Raw genomic sequence first — 23,890 nt, 5'->3', positions numbered from 1 at the left:
TACCTCCAGGCATCCCACTCTGGATTTCTGACCTGGAAATGCCCCACATCTGTTTCCTCTTCTTCGTGTCTACAAATACCGTGCTAGTTCTGACCCCAAGCCATCGCTTACCTCCTCCCTGGTCTTTCTGTGCATGGTTTCTTCCCTTCACATGGGGCCACCACAGCTGACTTTTGACATGACAAATCTGATGATGGTAAATGCTCCAATTCTAGGATCTTCAGAGCTGGCCCCAGGTTCATGCTAATATCATGTGCCCCATCATGTCTTATGGTGCTCTCCCCACCAACTACATGCCTACCCTACACTGCGCACTGTGGTGGGCTTATTTCTCCATGCCTTCGTACTCTCTCTTCTCCCTGTCTAAAATGCCTTTCCCCCTCTTTGCCGCCCATCCTATTCACATACAGCTTTTAGGTGTCTTCTCCTCTCTTTTCCAAATCCCTCTGCTAACATTCTCCTCTTCTGTAGCCCTCTGTAAATGCCCTCCTAAATTAGTAAGGGTTATCCAGAAAAATAGAACCAATGGGAGATCTATCTGGGAAGAGATTTATTAGAAGGAATTGGCTCACATTACATGGAGGCTGAGAGGTCCCACAGTCTGCTGTCTGCTTGCTGAGGATTTAAAAAGCCAACTAATGTGACTCACTCTGAGTCTGAAAGCCTGAGAATAAAGAACAACGAAGACAGAATGAGAGAGATGTCCCAGGTTAAGCAATCACACAGGAAGGGATGAATTCTTTCTTCCTCCAACTTGTTGTTTTATTCAGGCACTCAAAAGACTGAATGATGCCCACCCACACTGGGAAGGGCAGTCTGCTTTACTGAGTGCACCAAATGAATGCTAATTTCATCTGGAAATATCCTCCTCACAGACACACCCAGAAATAACATTTAGCCAAATACCTGGGCAGCCTGCGTTCCAGTCAAGTTGACACATAAAATTAACCATCACACCTCTCAAAAACAATTCTAGTAATAGCAGTCCTATAGCACAAGCTTTACAACAGGCACTTTTCTGGCCTCTTTATATACTCATCTAATCTTTGCAACAACCAGAGGGCAATTATTATCTTAATCCTCATTTTATGGATCAAGAGCCTGAGATCAGAGTTAAGTCACTCATCCAAGGTCACCCAGCTAGGGAACAGAATTGCCCATTCTGATAGAGACAGTCTGTGCAGAAGGGAGTGGACCACTCCCCTTTCAGTCCCCCACTGAGAGGTTTATGTCCCTAACTAGACTGTAAGTTTCTTGGTCTCCCCAACACAAAACTTGGATAATTATCATTAACACCTATTCCTCAGGCTTTGGGGAAGCACTACAAAGCTTAGAAAATGAATATAGATGTAGATGACAAGATGCTAATTGAATAGTAAGCTATTAGGATTATCACCCTCAACCACTGCTGCAAGTCTCCTGACCGTCATTGATCCTTCCAACCCATCCTCCTCTTTGCCACGAGGTTAGTCTTCTAGAACAGAGACGAAATAATATCATTCTGCTGCCTAAAGTCCTTCAGTGACTCTGAATTGTCTAAAGGACATATATCAAGCTCGCTCTTTTTTAAAGCATTTATTTATTTATTTATTTGAGAGAGAGAACACAAGCGGCAGGGGTGAGGGGTGGGGGGGGGGAAGGGCAGGGGGAGGGAGAGGGATGGGGAAAGAATCTCTAGCAGACTCCCCACTGAGCAAGGAGCCTGACATGGGGCTCGATCTCAGGACCTTGGGATCATGATGTGAGCGGAAATCAAGAGTCTATCACTTAACCAACTCAGCTGCCCAGGTGTCCCATTCAAGCTCTTTATCTAGAAATATCGGCCTTTCCTCACCTGGCCCTGAAGTATTTTCTCTACTATTCCCTTGCAGGCAACTTACGCTCTGCATATAAAACCAGTAGTCATTTTCTGAACACACCCATGATCCAGTTCCTCCCATGTTTTTGCCCAGTCTGTTCCTATAGCCTGAAACTCCCTCTCTCTTTACCTACTGAATGAACAGCTACTCATCCAGTAAGACTCTACTCTATGGTACCACTCTGTGAAGCCATCCTTGACATCCTCGGACAGGATTAGGCCCATTTCTTTTATGCTGCCACAGCCCCTGGGACACAGTGTGTCACCTATCACCCCACCAAAAAGGAAGTTTTATAATTCAATGTCATTCAACTAATTTCTATAGCCAGGTGTCAGCTGGGTCTCCCTCTTTCACAGGTCCACGAGTCCCTGAGGGCTGCTGGACCAAATGCATGGCTTAAAACAACAAAAATGACACCATGATTTCAGACATCTGGCCTCCAGAACTTTGAGATGGTAGTTTTTGTTGGATTAGTTGTTGAAAATATTGAAGGCATGCAGTTATGGGAACCATGCACTGGAACTTAAATAGTTTAAAAACAGGAGAGGAGATAGGGAGAAACAGCAGGAAATAAGCCACAGGGGTCACAGAGCTGGAAGAGGAAGAAAGGACCCTCCCCTAGACCTGTCAGAGGGATACCACTGGCACTCTCTGATGTTCTGTGGCTTGTGGATGCATTGCTCTGATCACATGGCCAGCCTCCATGGTCCTGACAGCATCTCACTTCTGCGTACGCCTGTTTCCATCCAACTTTCTCCTTCTTATAGGAACACCTTTTTATACGGTGGGTTAGTGCCCAGCCTAATGATCTCATTTTAACTTCATTACTTCTGCAAAGACTATTTTCAAATAAGGTTACATTCTGAGGTACTAGGGGTTGGGACTTCAACCTTTATTTTTTGAGGGGACATAATTCACCTCATAATAATGGGAAATTGTGTTCCATCCAGAAACTTGAATTTTCGACCCTCGAGCAGTCTAAAGTCTTCCACCGAAGCTCTGTGATCCTTGTGGCTTACTTCTGCTGTTTCTCCCTATCTCCTCTCCTGTTTTTAAACTATTTCAGTTCCAGTGCATGGCCCCCATAAATGCATGCCTTCAATATTTTCAACAACTAATCCATCAAGATCAGGAATTCCAAGCATTTAGCAACTTCCCCTCAGATGAGGAGCTGGATACGAGGAAAGAGCTCATCAAGCACCTGTCATGTTTTCCACTCCAGCTCTTTCCAGAACCTTGGCCAACTGCCAACCCAGGATCTTTCCAAGAGACCTTCTTCATTGCCTCCAGCTCTCTGGGAGACACCGTCCAGTTCTCGCTCCCACTCCTGTGTGGACTGCTTCGCTCACTGGAACCAGCCTTGGCAAACCAGCCTGGCTTCCCTGATTACCCCACTCCAGGATTCTAGCAAAGGAAAATTGTCTCCACTTGTTGCATTTTTATTGATCACTGATATGCTGGCATTAAGTTAGATGCTGGCGGTACAACAGACCACATATAGATGTATCTTCCGTCTACATGGGGGTAGAGTCTGGTGGAGAAGACAGATATTAAGAGAATGGCTACAAATGCAATGAGTATGAAGACAGAAGGGCATGTAGAACAACAATAACAGTGCTACAGCTTTCTAATGAGGATACACTGTGTGCCTGGCACTGTTCTAGACCCTGAGACATTCTCATGGAGCTTACGTTCTAATGGGAGACACAGATAAGTAAGAATCTCGGGTAGTAGTAAATGCTAACACGGAAAATCAATCAGGATAAGGGGATAAAGCAGTCTGGGGTTGTGTTGGTTAGGATGAGGTTCAATTGCACAGAACAGGCAAAATAAATAAGGATGGCTTAATACAAGGTTGGTTGGTTTCTCTGAAATGAAGAAATACAGAGGTAGGCAGTTCAGCGCTTTTAGGATAGTTGCCAGCCTCCCTTGTTCTTGTCATTTTTAACTGTCTTCTATCTTCAGGATTCGCTCCTCATTCAAAATGGCCGTGTGAGCTCCATCCATCACATCTGAGGCCCAGAAATGAAGCTGACGAGCAAGAGGGAGGGCAAATAGAAGGGGTAACCTTAACTATCAGCTAAGTCACCTCTTTTAAGGCAATTTGCCAGAAACCTCACCCAACCTGTTCCTCTTACATTTTAATAGCCACCCCTAAATGTAAGGGAGCCTGGCAAATGCAACCCCTCAGCTGTGTACGATGCTTTCTAGAATACAATGAGAGTTGATTCATAAGGAAGAAGGAGAAATGGTTTTGGATAGACAACTCACCATATCTACTGGGGTCTATCAAAGACTTTCCAGAAAAAGGAAGTAAAAGCCAAAACTGAGTAAGAGTGCCCAGGCCAGGACATCAAGGGGAAGAACACTGCTACAGGGAGAGGAACAACAGCCCTGATGCTTGGGCTGGGTCCAAGTTTAACTTTGTTCTGCAGTGTCCAGCTCAGAACTGGGCATAGTGCTCAGTCAAGAAATATTTTTTGACTAAATACTGCCCTCCGATTGAGTGCTTATGTCCCCCAACATGTAATTTCTGCTACAAGGGGAATGCCCCCCCCCACAACAGAGACCCTCAGTTATTTCCAGTTTGCCTCCAGCAAAGCAGATGACCTTGGTCTAGCTACTGACAGGGCTGTGCATACAAGTACCCAGAAATCAAAATAGGAAGCACGTATTGCAGTAAAACCTGACCATAACTTCCTAATGAACCAGGAACGGTGCTTCACAGACCAACGCACCTCACATATTAAGTACCCTTTGTTGTTTATAGCTATAGAATCTGCTGAGGTTGGGTTTAAGGTAAGGGAATAAGAAGAAACCTGCCCAGCCCTTCCTGTTGATGAAATTCCAATGGAGCCCGGTTCTCAGGTTCAGTGATTCTTGAGCCAAGTCTGGAAACACTAACACTGGGCCGATCTCTATTCTGCTGGCAGACCTGGAAAGCTTGGATGGAGCAGCACAGAGGGCATACCTAATGAATATGCCTTGCTCAGAGCCTGGCACGTGGTAGATCTTCAATAAATATCAGCTCCCTGAATGGCTATGGCATTTGAGAAAAGGTGTGTAGAAGTATGACATTTGATTAAGTCAAAAAGGGTAAACAGAGGTTCTTGCAAGGGTGGGAAGAAGGGATAGACACGTGGGATGAAAGGAACAGTGTCTGCAAAGGGAGACAAGTGTGAACAGCAAAACTCAAGCAGTTCAATGCGTCCCAGGGGAGGGAGGAAGTAGGAGAGGAGGCTAGTAAGGTGCCTTGTGTAGGGCAGGGCTAAGATGTTTGCACTTTCTCCAGTGGGTAAAAGAGAACTTTGGAAGAATTCTGAGCAGGGAAGGGACATGATCAGAGTCATGAGGTCACTCACCCCTCTCTTCCCCAATCACTGCTCCAATGCAAGCCTTCCCTATAATCACAGTATTGCTTCCATTGATTTACCTTTCTCTGTTCCTTTACCCCAAGACATTTCCTCTCACTAACCCAACTCTTGACCCTGTTATGGATATATCAACATCCACACAGGCATATCTCCCAACACCTTTGGCCTCCCAGCTTTGATGACCTTGGCCTTGGGACATTCTCTTTAGCCGTCTACTCCCAGATCCGCATCATGGACTTTCTCCACCTTGAGAAGATCAAAGGCCGGTTTTCCCCTTCATCTGACATCCTTTGAGCAGCTAGAGGAATCTAATCACACCATTCTCCTGCTTAATACTTCCAAGGCCTTGCTTCCCAAGGCATTGCTAATAAGAATCCAAACTCCTTCCTGTGGCTTTCTGGACTCCGCATGTTCCAGCCCCTGCCTACTTCCCCAATCACATCTTGGGCCACTCTCCTCCTCACCTTCCATTCCTCCTTCCTTAGACTACAGTCACACCTCTACCCTCATCATATCTGACGTCTCCAATGAATTCTCATCCCTTACTGTCCCCACTTTCCATTTCCCACTCATACCTCAAGCCACAAAATGTGGCTTCATCTCCCGTCAGTCCACTGCTGCTCCTCTCTCCAAGGTTATATTTATAAAATGCCAAATCCCATGGGTCCATGTGGCCACACTGGTCTTGAAACTCACTTGGGCCAAACATGGTCTCCACAAGGTTACTTTCTTTTCTCAGTTCTGTGTTAGTTCTTAATCTTTGTGAATTTCTCTTCCTCTGTCTACTATTTCAGTATTGGTCTTGTCCAGAGCTCTGTCTTCAGTCCCCTTATATTCCCACTCTGCACTCTTTCTTAAGCATCTAATCCCTGTCTATGGCTTCCGTTCCCCCCCATCAGATGACCCCACAGGCACCTCAACTCAACTGAGTGCAAACTGAGTACACTCTTCCCATTCCCACCTCTTGTCAAGATCCATTTCACATCATTCAAGGAAATCACCCACCCTTATCCTTCCATTTGCCCAAGCTGGAAACCTGGGAGTCATTTTAGGTTACTCTTACTCCCTCATCCTCTACCAGTGAAATCACCACATGTGAATGAGTTGAACGTCTTCTTTTTTTCTTTTTTTTTCCCAAATTTTATTTTATTTAAATTCAATTAATTAACATAGCATATTATTAGTTTCAGAGGTAGAATTCAGTTATTCGTCAGTTCCATAAAACCTCCATTGCTCATCACATCACATGCTCTCCTTAATACCCATCACCCAGTTACCCCGTCCCCCCCACTCACCTCCCCTCCAGCAACCCTCAGTTTGTTTCCTATAGTTAAGAGTCTCTTATGGTTTGTCTTCCTCTCTGATTTTGTCTTATTTTATTTTTTCCTCACTTCCCCTAGCGAGTCTAGTTTCTAAATGTGTCAGATCTCTGCTTTTTTCCCATCACTAATTCAGTTTCTCCTCATTTTTCTTTCAAACTGTTAACCTGCCTGATTGCTGTGTTCCCTGCTTTTGTTTTTAATTTCTCATCTTCACTGGGCTATGAGGGACCATGTCTTAATAAATTTCTTATCCTCTGGGTCTGCCATAGTGCTGGCACATAGTATGTACGTGTAGGAGGTGTTTCTGACTGTATGAATGGAGTGCATGAATGTGTGACTACAAAAGGAACAAACGGGACGAGGCACTTGACACTGTCCAGCTCAGAATAGTATGTTTACAATATTAAAATTCACAGGTCACTGGGGCGCATGGGTGGCTCAGTTGGTTGAGCAACCAATTCTTAATTTGGCTCAGGTCCTGATCTCAGGGTTATGAGATAGAGCCCCATGTCAGGCTCCATGCTCAGCAGGGAGTCAGCCTGAAACTCTCTCTCTCCCTCTGCCCTTCCCCCTAAATCTTTAAAATTCACAGATCACTTGAACAACAACCCTGTGAAGTGCTTATTACTATTCCTTAACCTCTCTGGTTAAATGATTTGACCAAAACCATAGAATTAGTGAGTCACAGACTTAGAGGAAAAGCCTAGATTTGAACCTGTGGGTCCAAATCGTAAACTTTCCACCAAATTATGGAGTTTTGCTCAGTGATTGCATTCTTTTTAGGCCCTTCCCTAAAGCTGATATTAGCCAAATTGATTATCTACTCTACTTGGCAGCACTGTTTCTAAATGACATGTTTTTGCCCTCAGAAAATGAAATGTGCTCATTTTTTTCAAAGCACAAAAGTTTGTCTTCATTGTTGCTGTTCCAGAGAATGTATGATCATGTATAATTTCAGGCAGAGATTTTAACCTTGGTATATATATTCAAAATTGAGTACCACCCACCAAAGGCAGGAAGATTTATACATTCTTCTGTGGCTTGAGACCTTCACTTCCTTGGTGGTCCTGGCATCACTTAGAAAAGCTGAAATAGATAAAACATAACCCAAATAGAGTTAATATCCTGCACCATGTTTCCCCAAGCCTCGCTGTCCTCCCACATTCCCTATCTCGGTGAATAGCCATCCATTTCTCAGGCCAGAAACCTGGTCATCATCTGAGTCCTCCTAAGTCCTCCCTTTGTGCATTTAACCAAGCACCAAGCCAATCCATTCCACCTCCTTTGTGTCCTGTGAGTCTGTTATGTCTCCATCCCAATAATGACAGCCCTCACTTGGGCGTCTACCTGGATGTTACCTGCACGAGGAATTAGTCCTCTGACACCTCTGCCCACTTTCAGTTTTGCACACACCAAGCCACCCTCCGCACACTAGCCCAACTCATGATTCAGGCAGGCAAACCTGCTTGGTCAGGTTTCTGCCTTTAAACTTCCAGTGTCTTCCCATTTGCCTCGAGATTAAGTCTGAAGTCTTCATGATGGCACACAAGGCCCACAAGACTGCCACCAATCTCCCCACTTTCTACCTCTCAATTCTGAGCTTGTTTTCTCTTCCTCTGCATGTTGCACTTACTGGTCCTTCCCTCCCCCACTTCGACTTGGCCATCTCCAACCAGCCCTTCAAATCACAGCTTAGGCTTCAACTTCTCCCAGTATCTGTGGCTCCCACAATCTGGGTTAGATACCTTCTTCTCCCACGGAAGCCATAACACCTTCCCACACACTATTGTGGTATCTATTTGCTTGTCTAGCCTTCAACACCACACTTCTTACTCGGTGAGCTCTGTGACAGCCTGGGATGTATCTTGTTCATCTTTCTGCCTCTAGTTTCTAAGCCAGTGGAGGCCCATAAGCATGTTGAATAAATGAGTTTCTGTCCTCCCCTCTCCCAACTCCTCCTTTCCTAACATGACAATGGAGGAGACACAAGTAAAATACCCAACATAGTCAGTGTTATAAGAACCATGACAGAGTTGTGTCATAAGGTACCCTGGGAGCAAGGAGAAGGGAGCCACAGCAGCTTCGAATGTCTCAGTGGGGGGCATGGCAGACAAATGTTAATTTGTCTGAATTGAAATGTTATTTCAATTGAAATGTTAACTTTCTGAAAAGCAGCAAATGGAAAGAATATCTAAACTTCCAGCCCTGAAGATCAGGTCAAGAATAATTCATAACTCCAGACCAGTGGTCCCTATTCTTTTTCCATATGAGAATCCCTTCTAATATTAAAAAGCTTCGATGTAACAACATGTAACAGCAGTTGATGTAAAAAATCCTAAAACTCCTCTAAGTTCGGTAAGGATTTAAGACTCTGACTGCATGCATTACGATGGCATGTACAAAAATTCCCAAACTAGCAGTACCTTCATGTGAAAGGTACCCACAGACTGTGCCTACCATGTGAATTTGTGGACCTCCTATAAAAACTTCACAGCCCCCCAGAGGCCCACAATTTCAACCCAAATGATGCTAATGCCAGCCCTTTATGCCCCCAGCTACCACTTCCCCCTGGATTTGGACCGACTCAAGAAACTCACTGACATGGAAGTTTCTTGAGTGGTTCGAAAATGGAGACTTAACTGACAACACCTTTATAACTAAGTATTTCTATTCAGGCATTAAAAGGCTAATTCAAACTATAAGAATTTGTATTTTAACCCAGAATGAGCAGACTAAATACTTTCCTTTAAGCAACTAATCATGGCGTCATGCAACTGGAAAGCCTGCTTTGCCGCCACACAATGAGATGAGAAGACCATCTTTTCCAGAGACTGTGGATCACCTTGCTAAGCCTTCAAGGTGGGGGCCTTTGGTTGGCTGGGGCTCACACTGAGCTTACTCCACTTACTCAAATGCACCCTTTACTCGCACATTTCCAGGTCCGGTTTTCAGCAGCCATGTTCAACCAGGACACAGTAAACAATCTCCCCAGAGTGCTTTGCTCACACCTTAATTATGACATCTTATTCATTGTTTTTCTTTTAAAGGATTTTATTTTATTTATTTATTGTTAGAGAGAGAGAGACAGTGTAAGCAATGTGAGTGGCAGAAGGAGAGGGAGAGGGAGAGAAGTGTCTCCCCACTGAGTGTGTAGCCTGCCATGGGGCTCAAACTCACAACCCTGAGATCATGACCTGAGCTGAAACCAAGAATCTGACGCTTCACCGACTGACCCACGCACGTGCCCCTCGTTCCTTTTTTTTTCTTTTTAGAGTAACTTAAGTTATATGTCCTTATTTAAAATTCAAATGATCCACAAGTTTATATTAAAAAAAAAAGTTTCCCACATCACTGCTTGGTCCCTTTCCCCAAATACAACCACAGATAATAGTATAACACTGCCTTTTGTTCTGTTTGCTTTATTAAAAAGAAAAATACATAAACCATACCATACATATTGCTCTACAACCCGATTTTTCCCTTTTTTACATTAAAAAAAAAAAGAAAAGATTTTATTTATTTATTTTGAGAGAGAATGAGAACATAAGCTGGGGAGGAGCAGAAGGAGAGAGAGACTCTGAAGCAGGCTCCCCACTGAGTGCAGAGCCCAACTTGGGGCTTGATCTCATGACCATGAGAACATGACCCAAGCCTAAATCAAGAGTCCGATGCTCAAGCTGACTGAGCCACCCTGGTGCCCCTTTTGGTACTTTTTATTATGGAAATCTTCAAATCAATACATAAATACAGAGAGCAGCATAATGAATTCCATGTACCTATCACCGAGCTTCAACAAACATCCACAATTTGTTAATTTTGTGTTATTTAACTCTTCTCCACATCAAAAGTTTTTTTTTGTTTGTTTGTTTTCTGGAATATCCTAGCAATTCCCAGACATCATATTATTTCACCATAGTATTCTGTTACGTATTTCTAACACATAAATTCTTTTAAAAACATAACCATTATGCCATTATCTCAAAACAATAATCTCTTACTAATTGCCTCTTTTATATTTTCCTTGATTGTCATTAAATTTTTTTTAACCTTTGGTTTATTTGAATTAACATCCAAATAAAGTCCATAACTGGTTGATAGGTCTCAGTTCCCTTTAATTCATAAAAGTTATAATAATTATATCTCCACTCCCTCTTTTAGGCTATTTAAACATGGGCTTTTGTCCTATAGAATTTCCCACAATCTGGATTTGGCTGATTACACACTCAGAGTATCATTCCACATTCTGTTCTCCCTGTTTCCTGTAACCTCCTCAATGGAACTAAACTCTGGTTAGATTCAGATGCCGTAATTTGGAATATTTGATAGGTGGGGCTGAGTGCTTCCTATTTTATCAGACGGGGAAGCACATTGTAACTGAATGTTCCATGGATGTCAGTGTCACCAGCTCATCATCCAATAATACAACTTCCCATTAACCTGACACCTGCTCATTTTAGTATCTATCAGTGACCACTATCTAGATACATTCATTCATTAGAGCTTGGCAATCATTCCTTCACATTTGTCAGTTAAATTTCTTCTGTAAAGAACAAGTTCCCCTCCTCGATCGACTTGATGACTTAGAAACATGGTGTGGGGGTGCCTGGGTGGTTCAGTGGGTTAAAGCCTCTGCCTTTGGCTCGGGTCATGATCCCAGTGTCCTCTCTGCTCAGCGGGGAGCCTGCTTTCTTTCCCCTCTCTCTGCCTGCCTCTCTGCCTACTTGTGATCTCTGTCTGTCAAATAAATAAATAAAATCTTTAAAAAAAAAAAAAAAGAAACATGGTGTGTACAAACAAGAATAAATATTCTATTTCCAGTTTCCAGAATGATGACTTGGCATCATAGCAATTTCCAAAGGCAATTAAGGGGTTAATTTCTTTTTTTGCAGTATCATGGTGAACCCCTAGATTTCTATATTCTTCAATCCATTGCAGTTGTTATTCTCACTGAAACTCGTATTTTCTCATCTTTAGTCATTGGAGCTCCTCCAGATTGCCCCTGAATTTAAGATAAAACAACTAAGTCTTTACAGTTCCTTACTTTCCGCTACACAAGAGGTGGCAAGCCCATCTTACCTATTTCTTGCTGTGGATTTAGACTCAGTGACTAATTCAAGGAGCCCTTATCTTCTTAATAGAAAATGGTATTTAGACACCATGATATAGGTGCTAGTGGGTACTCAGTGCTACTAGGCAGTAATTGATTCCAGACCTTTTCAGTGGACAAAGCTAGGAAATAATAAAAATAATAAAATAATTTTTAATAATAATAAAAATAAGTAAGGAGCTTATACTATATCCACTGATTTGCTTCTTTAACAATATATTAGAATCTTATCATGTCAGTGATGCAGACCCACATTATTTTAGTAACTGTTTATTATCAATAATATGATTATAATGTAGTATAATCAGTTTCCTATTTAGGACGGTTTCTAATTTTTCACTGTAACAAATGTTGCTGTAATTAACATCATGAACTTGCATCCTTGCCCACTTGTGCAAATATTCTGTAAATACCTAAAAGTGGAATGACTGTCTGAAAAGTATGAATCCAAAGGGCTTCATCAATTTAAAATCCCCAAATCCTAAATCCTAGGCCTGGTACATAGTAGGCACTTAATAATTAGGTACTGACCCAGACTGAAAGAGTCAAGACCCACAGAAGAATATGTAAAACAGAAAAAGTCTAGGCTAATGCCTCTGTAACAACTCCAAGGGACACCTGGGAAAGTTCTATGCCTCTTGTCCAAGAAGAATGACATGAAGCAGGCATAAGCCCAACCCACAGACTGGAGCCAAGTTTGGCTGAGTCTAGTCTGGATCAACTAACCCCCATCTGACTCACAGAAGCATGAGAAAGAATAAATTATTATCTTAAGCCACATGAACTTAGGGGCGATTTGCTGTACTTTATTACTACCTTATTCTTGGGTAGAATGACTCAACATCATAAAGATGTCAATTCTACTAAAAAAAAAAAAAAGTATGCCCATTTAATACAATCCCAACAAAATATATTGAGAAGGGTTATTGTTAACCAAATGAGATTTTGTATAATTGAAATTGTAGATGACACCAAAATGAAAAGGGAGAGAGACCAGAGAAGTGAGAGTAGTGTGTTAAAGCTCTTGTCTTGCTCAGGAAAAAGAAGCGTAAGTATGGCTCCTAGTAAGTTTGGAGAAACAGAAAAACTAAATTAAATGTACAATTCTCAAACCAGCCAAAGAAAATTCTATCCATTCAATAAAAGAAGGAGGGGGGTGGAATCCTGATAAGTGACATAGTGGGAACTGCAGGGTAAGGACCAATGACCTCCATAAAGTCACTCATCAATAAAAACAACAAGAATACTGGCAAAAAATTGTCAAAGAGTTAAATATAAGAGTTCCAACTCTAAAACTCTTTGAAGAAAACACAGAAGAAAAGCTTCATGACCTTGGATTTGTAAGGATTTTTCAGATATAACACCAAAAGTACAGGCAACTAAAGAAAAAAATAGATAGGCTGGAGTTCAGGAACAAAAAACTTTTGTGCATCATAGACACTATGAACAAAGGCAACCAGTGGAATGAAAAAAAAATTTGCAAATTATGTATCTGATAAGGGATTAATAGTCAGAATACATAAAGAACTCTAGCAACTCAACAACAAGAACATGAACAACAAAAAATTCAATCCAATTGGGCAAAGGGCTTGAAAAGACATTTCTCCAAAGAAGATAACAGAAGTTGCCACGAGCTGGAGGGAGGAGAGAATAGGGAGTTATTCTTGAATAGATACAGAGTTTCTGTTTGGGATGATCAAAAAGTTCTGGGAACAGATAGCAGTGATGTCTGTACATCACTGTGAATGTAATTCATGCCAATAAATTGTGTACTTAACAAGTGTTAAATGATAAATTTCGTTTTGTCTATATTTTACCATAGTAAAAAAGAATTAAAAGGAAACAAAATGTATTTACTCTTTTACTTCTACTAGAAAAGCCTAAAAGCAATCACCAACCCAGTGGCAATGAACATTGTTAGTACCCAGACTGTGGTTTCTAAATATCACTTGCCATTGAAAAAAATCAAGACTCTGCTTAGTGATGGCTGATTTCAGTCTGGGACAGTAAAGGTACAGTATGAGCCTGGAACATCTTGACACATGAAAGCAAAGGAAGCTCTCAAAGACTATGAAAAATATCTAGGAAAAGGATCCAGAAGCCAAGCTGAAGAAGTTCCCCTGGCCAAAGATGGGACAATATTTACCGTGGTTTGAGACACATAAAATATTTTAAATTTCATTATGATCCCCCAAAAGATGAACAAAGAAGAATAAGACCCACTAGTCACCTTGGAGAGTGCTAGTGATCAACTACATTATTTTGAACACTAGTTAAGAATGTTGCTTTTATTCTATACTTCAGGATTTTCAGGATTTAAACTGCCCTTTGGAGTGACACTTGATAAAGGGAAGAGTATATAGAAGTACTCCAGTTAATCAATGATGAAGAAATGAGAGAAGGAGGAGGAAGGGAGGGGAGGAAAAAGTAAGAGAGAAAGAAAGAAAATTTATGAGGTTAATAGAAGAAAATATAGAAGCCTAGCTTTGTGACTTTATTTCCTAAATAAGAACTGTAAACCAGGGACGCCTGGGTGGCTCAGTCAGTTAAGCATCTGACTTCGCCTCTGGTTATGATCTCAGGGTCCTGGGATTGAGCCCCACATTGGGCTCCTTGCTCAGTGGGAAGCCTGGTTCTCCCTCTCCCTCTGCCTGTTACTCCCCCTGCTTGTGCTCTCTCTCTGTCCAATAAATACATAAAATCTTTTTAAAAATTTAAAAACTAATTCTCTTAGGAAAAAAAAAGTACCTTAAACCACAAACCATAGGGGGATGTGGGAGTACTACATTTAACTATATTATAATTAGACATTTTCATCAATAGTTACCATAGACACAGTGAAGATAGAGTCAAATTAGAATAAGATATTTATACGTGCTTTATAGTTAACAAGATATTAATGTTCAGAACATGTAGGAATTTCTGCAAATTCCTCCCAGAAAAGGGAGACCCTAAAGAAAAATGGTAGATAACAACAGGCAATAAACAGAAGGAGAACCCAAAGGATAATAAGCATATGAAAGTTAATTTCACTAGAATTCAAAGAAATGCAAATTAAAGCAAATTTTTAAAAAGTAAAAAGCTGGCTAATATCAAGTACTGGAGAGGCTGTGGGGAAAATATGGAATCTTCACGGCCAGGAAGAGCCTAACTTGGCACAGCCATTGGGAGAGCTCAAAATTCTGGGTTTTAAATCTCAAAGTCTCACACAGGGCCCCTGAGGTCTGCCTGTGTTCATTGTAACACTGTTTGAGAAAGTAAGGATTTGGTAACAACCTAGGTTTCCTTTGCAAAGAAATGTAGACATTAGCTATGGAATACCATGCCGATCAGAAAATAATGAACCAGATTTATGTATTAGAGTGCAGCGTGCTCCCACGGACATCGTGTTGTGAAAAAATAAAAAAGAAATATAGAGAGCTTTATGGTCCAATAAAGGTCATGTATATTAGATATAAGCACACAATCATTTCATTGTACTTTTCTTTAAAAGATTTTGTTTGAGAGATAGTGTACGTGCATGAGCAGGGTGGGGAAGGCACAGAGGGAGAAGCAGACTTCCCACTGAGCAGGGAGCCCCATGCGGGGCTTGATTCCAGGATGCTGGGATCATGACCTGAGACGAAGGCAGATGCTTAACCAACTGAGCCACCCAGCAGCCCTTCATTCTACTTTCGAAGTTACATATACACGCATGAGCAAAGGTATTGTGCTAGCACACTGCTCAACTTCAGGGTTACCGTTTACACAGTTTCCCATGGGGATGGTGCCCTCTGGAGCATGACTGCAGACCACAATGTGAATAGTGCCCCCTGGAGGTGTGCAACAGGACAGCCCTGAATATGTAAGGTGGTTCAGAAGGTCATGGATTAAATACACTAGAATAACAGTTGCTGGTGGGAGAAAGAAGCGAAATCGGGGTGGAACTGGGGGACAAAGGGCATCATGAAGTTGAAGAGGAGAAGGGCTTTGTACAACCAGAGGGTGGCGGTGTGACCGGAAGAAAGAGACGGATCTGTTTGCTTCGGTGGTTTGACGGCAGGGGAGGGTCTTGAGCTAGATAAGCAACAACCTGATAAATTCTGCTAAGAAAGGTGGATTTCATCCTGAAAGCTATGGGGAATGCTGGAGGGGTCTGAGACAGAAAAAAATTGTTAAGGGAATGGGGGAGAGGGGCAGAGGCTGGGGCAGCAGTCCTTCAAAGCCATCCACGTGTTCAAGGGGAGTGAGTGTGGCCACAGAGGCCCCAAATCAAGTGTGCATGCCTAAGTCCACAGGACGGGAGTCCTCAGAACGCCCAACATTCTCTCCCTTGACACTCCCACCCTAGTCCTCAGGTGTCCAGAGGTTCAACCAGAAATGAGGTGTGGTTAAAAATGCCCGGGAGGACTGGGTTGGGGGGTACTGGGTGGGGGAGGACAGTTTCATCACAGCCATGGTACCACCTTCCAGATGTGATTGCGAACAGCACACTGCCCCGATGGCTGAGAAGTCCCCATTTCTGACTAGTCACCTGTGCCCTTAGGGCATTCAGTCGAAAATTCCATGCCAATACATAGGGTGTTCATTTGGAGGGAGAATTTTTTTTCCACTGGCAAGGACTTCACCTCTGACAGAAAAATGCCCAGATATTTACACAGGAATTTCTCCTCCTTTATCTTTTCCTAAATCCCCACCTAGGAGATGTTTACTGGTTCCATGATTTTGAGAAAGTCACTCCACCATCCTGGTGGAAATATTTGGACAAGACTTGGTCAACTCTGAGGCCCTTCTGGGGCCAACACTCTAGCACGTGTGAGGAATCTCTTCTCCTGACATGCCAAACCCTTCATGGGTATGACCTGCCCGGTGTACAGAGCAAAATGGGCACAGGTCTTCTAGTCAGGCTAGGGTCTAAGTCCTGCTTCTGCTACTTGCCAGCTAGATGGTCTTAGTGTCTTTGTCTGTAAAAACTGGAGGTTAGAGAATTCTCTCTCACAAGACAAATGCAGAGGAAATTCATGGGACGATACTCAGCACAAGGATCTGGCATTTGGAAAGTACTCAGCAAAGAGTTTTTCCTCGTCCTCCTTTCTTTCTGTGTAGGACAATCCATTTCCCAAACATTTCCACATGGGAAATTTTACAAATTTTCATGGCCAAATTTTCCCTTTCCAAGAATTGAAAGATAAGCTCAGGTGTCATGTCATAGGTAGAAAGAATTTCCCAGAAAAAAGCAAAACTGTTCTTTAGAGGCTGTTAATAGTGGGCTGATGTATTTATTTTATTTTGGTATAATTTTTAATAGGAGTGGGTAGGGAGAAGCACAAAATCAAATACATGTTAAAACATCACCTTCTAAGAATAACCTTTTCTCATGGACTCAAGATGAAAAAAAAGTTAATGAATATTTGCTTTCTGTAAATCTGTTTCTCTTACGTGTTAATTCTCCCACTCTTGCTCATGGGGAGTTTTTGGCCCCCCTGCCCAGACCGATTGTTGGCCAGCTCTGATAGGAGACAAGATCGCTATTACAAAGCAGGTGCTCAGGGAAGACAAGGAAAACAGGAAGGAGAGAAAGCATCATATCCTCTTCACACTTCTGGTCAGACGATTCACATTTCTCTTGTAAGGGTATTTTAAGCCAGCGGTTGCCAGCCCTGCATTCCTGGAGCCCCAAAGTACTAATTAATTAATTCTGGTTAAAATGTTTTCTTAACAAAATGTACTATCTAAAGAAAGCCAAGGTGTGGGGAAACGGGCCCCATCACCCACAGCAGGTTGTTATTAGAACAAATCTTTCCAAAAGCAATTTGGCGATTGAGTATCAAGTCCTTAATGTTTGTGTTCTTTGACCTGGGAAGTCTCTTTCTGTTTTACCGGGGGAAAGGGACACATGCCCAAAGCAGCCTACCAGCCTATCACAGTGTTGTGCTATAATAGTAAAAAAAAAAAAAAAAAATACATATATATATATATATATATATATATATATATATATATATATATATCAGAAACAACCTACTGACATAAGAACAGTTATACGCACGATGGAACATCCAACAGAGGGATGGAGCCTTTACATGGTCAGACCCTGAGCCTAAAAGCATCCATACAACCTCATTTCAATTATTTTCTTAGAATAAGAAGCGAAATACGAAATCTTCATAATTCAAAAGGTCAGGAAGGAAAATATGCCAAATTTTGACAGTGATAATAAGCTTTTGGTGATGGGGTTTTGAAGGGCTTTTCTTTCTTTTCTTTTTTACTTCTGCTCTTCCCAGGTTCGTCCCAAGGACCACAGTATGTAACTTTTCTAATTAGCCAATCATCGTCCTCACGTTTTATAAGCGAACACAGAGATACCAGGTGAAATCGCTCTGGTTTGGGAGATGACTGAGAAGGGGCTACTTAAGATCAAAGCCAAGATACAGGCTATCAGTTCCCAGCAAGGATGGGGCCTTGTCCTGTCCTCCACGAGTTGGCTGGTTCTTCCCCAGGATCTCCGTTGTTCTGCTCAGACACCAGCACAGGGGGCACTTCTCCCAGGGGCTCTGACACCCTTAGCGCTGATGCTTTCACCTCAATGTGATTGTGCCAGGATGATTATTTTTTAAGTGAAATAACTTTTTTTCAGCATCTAGCACCCATGAAGCACTTTCTAGGCACAGGCACTGTGTTGGTCCTTTTTATGCCCATACTCCACCTCTCTCAGACTTGCGAAAGCTCTTAGTAAAAGGAGCTATTGTCTTTTTTCTATTTTGGCACCCCCCTCCCCCCTCCTTTCTCCTACCCACACAGAGAGTGCCTTCTGGGGACATAATTGATTTGGATGAAAGGTGAAATGGGCAGACTGGGCTGCCTGCCCTCTGCTACAAATAGAGCCTCCACACTGCCTGAAGAGTTGACTGGAGAAGTATCTTCAGGTGGACAGGACAGGAAGGGCACTAGAGAATCCCACAGGCCTTCTCGCTGTGATGTGGCTTAATTTGCTTTACAGGCTTCAGGCATATTTGCTGATGTCAGCGGCCTGTCAGAGTTTAAAATAATAATAGTGAATAAGAAAACAGCCCTTTTCTGCCAGGCAGTCCTGTTCTGCCAACTTCTGTGTTCCCTTTTGAGTTAATAAACATCTAAGAACCACCTCCCTACCACTCTCGGGGACTGGGGGGAAAAAAGCACAATAATTTTAAAACCACCAGGTCAGCCCATTGCCAGCATAAACCATTCAGACAAGTAGCATTTGTCACACTCTAATGAGGATTTTACCTCTGCCTCAAAAGGGAAGCTATCATTAGGTTTTGTGTTTACCAAATCAAATGATCGTCTAGGGACAGTGGCTTTCTTTCGGTCCCCTTCTCATTTTAATCATGCTCAAGACCAAACGCAGACATTTTCTGCGTCCGACGAGATTAAAAAACCATAATTATGCCAGCTAATGTCTTTTGAAAACACCAATTAAGAAAACGGCCATTTCATTCTCATTTTACTTGAAAATCTGAAATATCCACGTGTGTTGCAATAGTGCGGGGATGGGAGGGCTGTCTCCAAAAAGGAGACGGTTTAAATGGTTTAAGGGGGTGAGGTGGGCAGGTCCCCACTGGCAATAAGTAGACAGAGAAGCCCTCCAAGGAAAAGAAACTTCTCAATAAAGCAAGACCTTTTAAGTTATCTTCACTTGTGGTGTTGAAACTGGAGCCTGCCTCTCCATCGTTAGGCGGATACCGGGCTTCTGGAGCAGGCTGGCCCCACACACACACCCCATTGTTAGGACCTCCTCAGGAGAGATTAGATCCCACATTCCTCAGAAGTACGGAGCTCCAGAGGGAACGCCGCCAACAGGCTCCTTCCATGGGGCAACAGCCAGCTACAACTGATCACTTCTGTTGAAATAACTGGAACAATTACACTGCGTCCCCACAGGGGCTCGGTCACCAGCTAGCAAGAGAGAGGTGTCACACTTGTATCTCCGGCTGTGTTCAAAGGTATGAACCAGGCAAGAGTAATTCAAGTCATCCCTAAGCCCACTTTCCTATGCATTTATCTACGGCTGCGTGCCCCGGTTAATCAAATTACTCACCCAAGGTGTACTATTAGACTGTTCTATTTTATGTTTTCTTTCAGGAGCCTTATCTGGTAAACCTTGATGTTTGCACTTTCCACTTAGGCTTGGACAAGTAACTACTGAATCTTTGACCAAAGCTACTGAAGTTGGACTTGGGTTGGGGAAAAATACCTTGAGGTCATGGTTGGTTTTAATCATATAGCTTGGTTCAGAAGCCTAACACTAACAAAGATCTTTTTTTTCAAGTCTCAGTTTCAACCAGAGTGCTCATTAAATAGCAACTTCAGTCGCACTTCGCTTGAATTCTGCATCCCCCCCCCACCTTTTTTTTCTTCTTGGAGTAACAGTGATTCCATACAAGAAGGGACAGCAGAAGTGGAAAGAAAGGACAGTGCAGGTCCCTTTGCAGCAGCAAATCCCCAAAAGCCTCGATTAAACTGTAACCAGGGACTGTGTCTGCCAGGCTTCTCTCTCTCAAAAGCTTTATGTTTGGCTTTTGTAATAATAAGAGGTTATTTTAGGGAAGGGATTCTATCTGAACACACACTGTATTTGCAGGGAGGAAATGCAGCATTAGACGGCCACACAGCTCAGCCTCTGAAAGAAAGTAAGACAGTTTAGCAGATGGGCAATTCCCCAATCTGCAGAAATGTAAAGAGCCAGGATTTGGGTGCCTGTGGGTTTTATCAGAGATGAAGGAAGGCTGAGACCAACACCAGTGCTCCTCTTTGGCTAGTTTTAACACGTTCACAGTCACAATTAACATTCAAGGAATTTCCTTTTCATCCAAGAGTTTCTTTTAAAAGCACTTTGCACCACAAACTGAAGTTCTAGCTGCCATCAGTCCTTCCCATACAGAAGATTGCTGAAATCTTCATAATACTTTTTTTTCCTTTTTCTTTTTTTGAAAATGGGTTCGGACCACGTCAGTTTCCCTGGGGCTTTTGTTTTCCAGTACGGGAGGGTTCTCACCACCTTCCTCCCTCCTTCCCCTGAAAGAGCTTGGAATGGAGACCTGGCCTCCCTTTTCCCGCACCCCTCACTACTCTCTGGGGAACCAGAGGAGCGCAGGACAGGCGTCCCCAGCCCTCCCCCCGCTTCCCCGTCCCCGGCCCAGTGGGAGCGCTGCTCCCTGGCAAGGGTCCCCGGCCCACCCCTAACCTGGTTTCAAGTCCCTGAGCGGGCCATGCCAGTGCTTTCTGCGCGGAAGTGGGGAGGGTCGTCCCCCCCTCCCACCCTGCTCGCCTTACACAAGAGATTCGCACACTGGCACCGAGTCCGAGTCCTGGCTGTGCATAGAGCTCAGCCCGGTATCCGAGTCCTCGTCGTTGCCGGGACAGCTCTTGGCCAGCCCGCGAGCCTGATCCACCCACACCTCGGCGCGGCCCTGAGGTCGGGATTCCCGGGAGGGATCCCCAGAGCCGAGAGTCCCGTCGGGCGCTACCGTCAGCTCCAACGTGTGCAAAGTCTGGAGAAGGCCCTGCAGCTCGCGCTCCTTGGTGTCCCACTGCTGCTGGCTGTAATCCAAATCCGACTTGACAGCCTCCAGGTCCGTGTTGAGCCGGAGCCCGATGTAGAGGCTGGTGCTGAGCTGCGTCCTGACCCGCTCCTGCTCCAGCAGCAGCTCACCGTCGTGGCTGCCGTCAAGCTCCAGGGGCTCCTCCCGCGCTGCGAGCTCCTCCTGGCGCCTCCGCATCCACCTCTGGTTCAGCTCCTCCTGAATCTCGGCCGAGAGGCGCTCGAGCAACTCCTCCTGCTGGGCTCGCTGCTCCTGCAGGCACAGCAGGTCGTCGCACCGCCGGGCCAGCTCCTCCAGCGCGGCCGCCTGCGCCTCGCCGTCCAGGGGAGCCGCGGCCGCCTCCGGCTCCTCTCCCGGGCTGGGCCCGTCCACCTCGACGCCTGCGCCCACTAAGTAAGTGTCCTGCACGTAGTTGACTCCATGTCGCCGCATGCGGTCCAGGTGCACCTTGGCCTCATAGCGGTCGATCTCGCGATCCAGTTCCCGGAGCCGCTGCACCTGTTGGCGGATGGTGTGGTCCTGGGAGAGCACCAAATGCACCAGCGTCTCCATGCGCTCCACGGATGCGCTCTCGGCGGCCTGCGGCGAAGACGAACAGGATGAGGCGGTGGACGACGACGTGGACGAACAGGGTGACGACGGCTGCTGCTGGCGCCGCCGATTGAGCTTGGCCAGCTTGCGGAAGGCCTTGCGTACCACCCGCCGCTGTTTCTCCTGGGTCAAGGCCAGGCTGGGCCGCGCCGGGACCCCCCGGGCCGAGCAGGGGCGCTCACGACTGAGCACGACGCGCGCCTCGGCGCTGCGGGGGCCCGCGTTGGGTAGCGATGCCTCGCTGCGCACCAGCACGAAGCGCACGTTCTCTTGCTCGTCGCCCCAGGCGGCCCAGAGACGCAAGATGCGCGTCTTGTTGGGCAGTATACGCTCAAAGCCCCGCCACTTCTCCACGATGCAATAGCACTGCGGGGGTCCGCACAACATGCCTTGCGGCAGAGCCTCATCGTCGTCCTCGTCGTCCTCGTCCAGGAGTTCCCGCAGCTCCTCCCGGCCTGGCGAGTCGCTGGCCGCCCCCCGCCGCCGGCCCCGCCGCTGCCTCCGCGGCCGCCGGCAGCCGTCCTCCAACAGCACCCGCACCACGTCCGAGCAGGTGGTGCGGCGAGAGAGACCAGACACCAGCTTCTCCTCCTGGCAGATCCACACGGATATCTTCTTCTCCGAAGGATCCATGGCGCAACCGGGACGCAGGTGGCGGGTCGGTCTGGGCCCCGGCGGGGCGGCAGGTGGGTAGGTGGGAGACGGGCAGCCAAGCAGCTCTGCGACGGTTTAGGAGCCTAGGAGCCTCGAACCGTTGGCACAGGCCCTTCTCGCCGGTTGCGCACGGACTCCGTGGCGGCGCTCGGCCCGGACGGCGGGCTTTTCTCCCTGGGCTGTGCGCCCGGGATCCGGCTTTTGCCGCTCTGGCTCTGCCCAAGATTCCCGGGGCCTCCAGGTTTTGCTCCTCCCCCGTGGCTCCTCCCCTGCCCGCCCCCAGCGCCCAGAACCCAGACCGGAGCGCGGGAGGGGCAGCACCCAGACCCGCCCCTCGCAGCCTCGCGGCGCCGCGAGCGCTCAGTGCAACCCCTTTCTCCCGCTGCCGGAGGCGGGGATCTCGGCCCCTTCAGGGGACGCGCCGCCCTGTTTCGCGTCCGCACGACGGCTGACTGGGAGACCCTTCTGCTCGAGAGCTGGAGCCCGTGCCTGAGGGCGGGGGAAATCCGCGCTGCGTCTCCCTCTGCCCACTGGCTTCCCTCTTTGCGTGTAGAGCTAGCTGTACGCACCTTGACTTTCTCTCCTTTCCCGGGGCCCGTCGGTCCTTCAAAGCCGTGCTGTCCGGGAAGTGCCTTTTGCGCAGACCAGAAAACCAAGATGCACAGCGTCTTTAACTGAGCCTCGCCCACCGCAGCGCGTGACCTCCAGCTGGGAGCTGTAAGCGCCGCCTCTAACGCGAAAGGCCTCCAGCCCTCTTCATCTGGAAACAGTATTTACATATTTAAGAAGAAGTAGATAGCCCTCCGTTCCATGAGCTAGTGTAGAGGTGGAGAGGTCTATGCGTTGAGTGGGGTCTTCAGAGGCCCATCCACGTTACCTGCAGGGTCAATGTCCCGATATAGCCTTGGCTTCGCACACCCTTCTTGGCCAGAGGCACCTAATTCTAGCAAGATTTCGGGGCCTAAACCCCAGTGACAAGCTCTTTTCCACCTTTCACCTTCATAGGAGAGCACTAATAGTCAGGACCGTGACAGTTTCTGCCATATCCAGTATTCATATGTGGTCCAGAAAAGAAACAAGTTTCATAGCCCCAGAAATCCGAGACCAGTGCGTAAATGAACTTTTTTTCATCCTCACGTGTTGGTGAGGATCTTCTTTTGTGTGCAAGACTTGCCCTCTGCCCATGTAAGCACAGGTCTGATAAGGTCACTCCCTTACTTTAAGACCTTGGATGGCTGCCATTGCCCCCAGAATAAAGCACTTTTCTTCATTCACTCATTCACTCAGTAAATACTCACCGAGGAAGCACCAGCTCCAGATACAATGCTAGGCATTTGGAGCTGAACCTATCACCGTCTTGGCCAGCAACGAGCTCACAATCTAGTGAAGACCCCAGCTGAGTCAACGTGTCCAACACAGG

At 45.4% G+C, this 23,890-nt stretch overlaps 1 protein-coding gene across 1 annotated transcript; it reads right to left on the bottom strand.

Moving 5' to 3' along the window:
* Positions 1-17,889: 17,889 nt before the first annotated feature.
* Positions 17,890-23,155, bottom strand: RASSF10 (Ras association domain family member 10). The gene has a single exon (XM_032358785.1). The coding sequence runs from the start codon at positions 22,447-22,449 to the stop codon at positions 20,953-20,955; it is 1,497 nt and encodes a 498-aa protein (XP_032214676.1). The 5' UTR covers positions 22,450-23,155; the 3' UTR covers positions 17,890-20,952.
* Positions 23,156-23,890: the final 735 nt, after the last annotated feature.

The sequence above is a fragment of the Mustela erminea genome, chromosome 9 (assembly GCF_009829155.1).
Source record: "Mustela erminea isolate mMusErm1 chromosome 9, mMusErm1.Pri, whole genome shotgun sequence".
Classification (NCBI taxonomy): domain Eukaryota; kingdom Metazoa; phylum Chordata; class Mammalia; order Carnivora; family Mustelidae; genus Mustela; species Mustela erminea.
The sequence above is the reverse complement of the archived record's forward strand: the minus strand, read 5'-3'. Positions and strand labels throughout refer to the sequence as shown.

Coding starts and splice junctions, on each gene's coding strand:
- RASSF10 (XM_032358785.1), bottom strand. CDS start 22,449: ATGGATCCTTCGGAGAAGAAGATATCCGTGTGGATCTGCCAGGAGGAG.